The 5571-nt window shown below is 57.5% G+C and overlaps 1 protein-coding gene across 1 annotated transcript in view; it reads right to left on the bottom strand.

The window, feature by feature from the left end:
- Positions 1 to 5515, bottom strand: part of EFR3B (EFR3 homolog B) — a 55952-nt gene extending 50437 nt beyond the window's left edge. The window contains exons 1-2 of the mRNA XM_035900725.1: positions 5402 to 5515; positions 4868 to 4921 (exon numbers count right to left, since the gene is read on the bottom strand). Coding sequence (XP_035756618.1) covers positions 4868 to 4883 — 16 coding nt within the window. The 5' untranslated portion in view covers positions 4884 to 4921; positions 5402 to 5515. The remainder of the gene's footprint in view (positions 1 to 4867; positions 4922 to 5401) is intronic.
- Positions 5516 to 5571: the final 56 nt, after the last annotated feature.

Genomic DNA, 5571 nt, shown 5'->3' with positions numbered 1-5571 from the left:
AAAGCCCCAGCCCTCCCTGTGCCAGGCTCTGTCACAGGCACAAGCGACCCAGCGAGGCAAAGCTGCTGCACTGGGTGGTGGCTGGGGACAAGGACAAGGCGCGAGGTGACGGCGCAGCCTGGCTGAGGAGGGCCAGGGGAGCGGTGCTGGCACGGGGCTGCCGCAGAACTCCCCCTCCCCGAGCTTTTTGCTGCGTCTCTTCCCACACGGCAAAGCCCCCGGGTTGGATCATCTAATTAGGCAATAGCTGGTGCCTCAGGAATCCTCCTCACAGGAAAATTATCTTTTTAATTAAAACATTTCGGGAGTTAATCTGTATCGCCGATTCCCCAGGTGGCGGAGCAGGCGCATGAAGAGCCGTGTTCCCAGGGGACCGGAGGGCTTTCACGGGGAACGTGGCAGCGCTCGCAGGCTGCGGGCCGGGGCTCCTGAGCGTCCCTGGCCAGGCCCAGCCCCAGAAGCGGTCACAAAGTCCTTTTTTATCGTGAATTAAAAACCTCAGAATAAAACCTCATGATGAGGGAAGAGCCTGAAACGGACGTGGCAAATCTGCCCCCCACCCAGGAACCCTCAGCCCTTTGCTCACGGGGATTTGCGAGGCTGTCGGCTTGCTGCGAAGGGACACGGCGGTCAAGGGGACGGCCAAGGAAAGGAGTCCCCCACGGCCACTTTGAGGACCTGGGGACAGCCCCCCCTCAGCTGCCAGCACCAAGCCCCAGCGCCACCGCCAAGCCCTGAGGCTCCCCCAGCCCACCCCCAAAACACGTAGGGCTGCTTTGAACCCCAAAAGTTGTTGCCGCTGGAAAAGCCCGGCAGAATCTCTGTCCTCAAAGAGTAAGGAGGGACACGAGCACCCCTGCCCGGGGTCGGGACGGATCCGCGTGGTTGGGGCGGGGGTCCAGGCCGCCTCCGGCACGTGGCTCCTCCTGATTCATGGTGCAAGACAGGAGTGGAGAAGAGTTAAACCCTGCCCACCGCCGGCGCTGCCCCTCAGCCCCTACCTGTCATCGCCACACCAGGGACCCCAACGTGCTCCAGCCTTGCCCAGAGGGATCCAAGCACGTCTCTCCGGCACGGCACAGTCCCCTCACCTCTCCAGCAGGCAAAGGGGGATGCCGAATCACTCGGAGCCTGGGATGCTCTTGGGACACGCAGCTGCGTCCCCGCCTCGGGCTCAGAAACGCTGTGCAGAGCTCAGCGTGGTGGGCAGGGCGGCCATGTGGGACACCAGGACGGAGCGCTGTGCCCCGAGCCCAGGGATCCCTCTCCGGGGTGGCTCAGAGGGAGTTGGCCGGCGGGCGCTGGGGGAAGGAACCGCAACAGTCATGCCGGGAGGAGGGCGAGGGGGAGCTGCTCGCCCCGGGCACCTCCTTTGTCAGGCACGTCCATCCCCTCCTTCCCCGCATCCCCCCGCTCTCCCGCAGCTGTTTCCATGGCCACAGAGCTGCTGCAGCAACCGCAGCAGGGTCTCCGCATCCATTTTAGCACCAAAACCTGCCACATCATTTGCCCAGTGCCCAGGGATGGTTCTCGCGTGCAACACGCCCCCTCTCACACTTCCCCGCGTTCTTTCTTGCACGAGGATCCATTTCTTGCACATGTGCGGCACGGGAGGGGACAAGGAGCAGGAGAAAGGACGCTGTCACAGCGCAAGGCAACGCTGCCCGCGCGTGGATCGCTCGTGGCAGCAGACGGCGGAGGACCTCTGCCGAAAAGCCAGGCGCTGCCCTCCCTCCGGCTGCAAGGGGTACACCTGCGGGCGTCCCTGCTGGGAGCACTGGTGTTTCCAGGGGTATCGGCCTGAGATGCCCCAGCTCCAGAAGATGCTGCGGGCTGAACCAGCAGGTCCCCTGGGCCACATCTCCCCGATGCTCTGGGCTGAGCTGGGGCTAGCTCCTGCCGGTGGCAGCCAGCCCCAGCTCCCCAGCCCTCGCAGTGCCGCAGCGAAGCTCCCTGCGGCCCTGCAGAGAAGCCCTGCACTTGTGCTGGGGGCTACAAGGGCTACAGGACCATCCCCTAACACCTCCTGGGGCCCAGAGATCCGCAGATGAGAACGACGGGTATTCTGCCCTGACACAAAGTCCGGGGACAGCGCTGTGCCCTGCGCCACCCCTCCTCCCGCACTGCCAACACAGTGCAGCAACACCCCGGCTCGGGGATGGGGAAACTGAGTCACGCTCTGCCTCTCACACCCAACCACTGCCGGCTCTTTCCCCAAGCCCAGCCAAGCTGGGCAGGCCACGGGGACACTCGGGGGATGTTGTCACCACCACAGCTTTACATGCACGGCTGCTCCGGACCATCAAACGCAGCAGGGTGACAGTGGCAGGGCCAGTTCAACCACAGAGGCAAAAAATCAAATCTCTGCCAGCCCGAAACGTTGGCTACACCTGCACGAGCAAGTGAGGCTCAGCACAGGCGCAGATGGGAACATCCAAATCACGGTGACGTTGTTACCAAACACTGTCAGGGTGACCCAAGGGAGCGTCAGCAGGGAATGAAAGGCTGGTGATCAGGAGACACTGAAGCTTGCGTCCCTGGGCCAGAACCGGGGTTTGTGGTTGAAGGAAATCCCCTTAGAGCCTCCAATATGTGTTTTAATCCCCCTGGGGAGCCTAATGCACCCGATAAACACGCCGAGACAAGGCTCGTGTGCGGCGGGAATGGCTGTGTGCCTTCACAATTTTCGCATTCTTTAGTAGGTATTGACAGTACGTATAACCGTACTTCATCTCTGCTAGTTCAGCTGTGTATCTGTAACTTTACTGCCCTACCTGGATGTGATTTTAACTAAACCGCCCCAATTACTGCTTGTCAACTACCGTCAACTAACTAGACCCCCCGCCCCTAATCTCAAAGGGATGAGTTTTTGCAGCATGCAGATCACACAAATCCCAGAACATGCTCAAAAAAATAGTCAGAGGCCTGGTGGGAATCCCTTTTAGGGTGGTCTCCCCCCCCCCATGGGAATATTCAACATCTTACTTCATTCCTCAGTTGTTATCCTTATTTTGAGCAGTTTCTTACTTCTTTTAATCACCTCTTTACATATTCATGCTTGGCTTTCGGCCCGCACTGTTCTGATGGTTTCTCCACGCACCACTGTATTGACAGGATTCATCTCTCCGTGACCAAACTTCCCTCCACGCCAGACGCCCCCAAGGATGAAGGTGGGAGGCATCGATGGCCTCACACCACCACCACGAGATGACCACCCTTCCCCTCACCAAACAGGGGTGCAATGCTAGCCTTGCACTGCCTCACACATCACTTCCAGGCCACGTGCACACCAAAGACAGAACCAGCATAAAAAGGGAGCAGAAGCGGGATGTGATGATGGGTTAACAAACCCAAACAGTGCTTCCCCAATGCAACGATTAAAAATAACGGTCCCATCAGGGAATCTGGGATTCCCCAGGCCTGTTCGGCTAGTCCATGTCGCTTGTCCAAAGAAGCTGTGCTCCGCTTCCCGCCTGCCTGATAGCCAAGGTCGTGTAAGTCTTTGCACTCCCAGATATTAAGTCTAGCCCTGTATTAGTGAATTATGGGATTTGCTGTCATTCTGACCTGGATAATTGCACTACTGATCTGTATTTATTACTGTACCGTTATTTAGAGATAAATTGTTTATCCCTAAAGCTGCTGGTCTGGTGTCTGTTACCACATCCCGAACCTGTAAGTTGGCAGGGCTGCCATAAGCCCTCACGCTGCCCAAACTTGGTGAAGAAGTTGGCACGGTGCTAAGCTATCCCCCTTGTGCTCCTGTCCAGGCACGGAGGAGCTCTGTTCCTCCCAAGCCAGAGAAAACCCCACAGAAGGCTTTATATCTGGTAGCTAAACAAAGATGAAAAAAAAATTATATATATACCTTCTTTCTTCCTCCTCTTTTCCAAACAAACTAAAGGACACACTTGGTCCAGGAGGAAATGCCCAAAGAAAACTTCAACAGCATCTCTCTCATGCTGCTGGGATCGAGGCAGGGCAGTGGGAATTATAAGCCCATCCCTACTCTGCTACTGAGCAGGCAGGATCCCTCACGGCTCAGGAAAGGGACGGTGCCCCGGGCCAAGGCAAGGAGCTGCCCAGTGACATCCCCACTGGCAGCTCAAGGAGGAAGGGCTGAATCCTCCAAATCAGCTGCCAGTTGGATTTGTAAGAAACAATAACACCCGTGTGATCAGGAATGTCTGTACACGGATGCATAGGACCAGTGAAGGAAGGGTTAAAGGAATTAGCTTAAACCAGCAGAGACGTGTGCCTGCTTTCATCAAGCGGCCAGACAGCGGGAAGATGAACCAACCGAAGATAATAAAGAAGAACAAAGCTAAAGATAAGGTGACATGAAGATGAAAAACAGAGCTGGAGCCATAAAACACCCAGAGATGGATAATGGCAAGACTCTTTCGGCAAAGATTTATGAGACCAGATAAAGAGGCAGAAGATCCCAAACAGCCCATAACAGACTGTCAGAAAGCAGCTTCTCATTGCCAGCCAGGAGGAAGCCAGAAGAGGTGTCGAGGACTCAACAGCCAGCATCCCCAGTCCATAGCACACACCGGTGACCCCTGCCACACCCCCAGCACCCACTTCTGCCACCCCCACTTTCAAGACAGGGCTTCATGCCAGCCAGACACATTCTCCCAGCAGGATGTGGTGGTGGGGGGGAGAGGTGTCACAGGATCCCTAAGCTCAGGGCATCTCAATCAAGGAAACCCCTCCCCATGTCCATCTCTATCAAGTCCCCAGAGAGCCAAGAGATGCTCAAACCATGTGGGCCCTGCCTGGGGATCTCCTCGCTGAGAGGTGGCTGTGACCCCCCTGAGAAGGGGGCCTCAAAACCCCCAGCCGTGTGTCCCCCTCCCGGTACCTTGTCTTCGAGGCATGATGTAAAGGTTCCCCTTCTTGACAGGATCTTGCTGGGCTACAAAGAGCAAATAAGGACATTACTTACGAGGGTCCCCGTGGATGGCCTTGCTCCCTGCACAGGGATGAGCCACTCCACTCAGACCCCATGGGCCGTGTCCCAGGGTGCCATGGGGCCACCGCTAGCTCTGGTGTCACCTAAGGCCACCTGCCTCAGCAACCAGCAATGTCCTCCCCTCAAGAACCTATTTCACGAGGTGTCCATCCTTGAGGAGGACCCATTTCCCCCCACCAAGAACTGACTCAGCACCAACCCCAACATCTCCTAACCAGGACCAAACCAGTATCTTCCATCCAACCCTCCACAGAATGGTTATGAGCTGCATCCTGCCCAACCTCCCCAGCCCAGCCTATTCTTGATCCTGCAGGGAGCCAGCTGAAGCAAGAGAGCAGGCTCCCAGGCTGGGGGGAAACATCTCCCCATGGCCATGCAGCAAGTCAGGGGCAACAGGGAGATGTAACCCCCCAACCACTCTACCTGGAGCTCTCCAGGGCCACACAAACCCTCACAGCTCAGCCTGCAAGGACAGCGGGACGGACTGGGAGCACCCAGGACCGGGCAGGACAATACGATGCTGTGTCTGGTGCTGCTGGAGATGCTGGGACAGGGCAGGGGATGTCCCGCTGAAAGCAGGAGCGGGCAGGCCC

This window comes from Egretta garzetta, unplaced genomic scaffold, assembly GCF_000687185.1.
Source record: "Egretta garzetta isolate BGI_Z169 unplaced genomic scaffold, ASM68718v1 scaffold218, whole genome shotgun sequence".
Lineage (NCBI taxonomy): Eukaryota > Metazoa > Chordata > Aves > Pelecaniformes > Ardeidae > Egretta > Egretta garzetta.
This window is presented reverse-complemented; position numbering and strand designations above follow the sequence as displayed.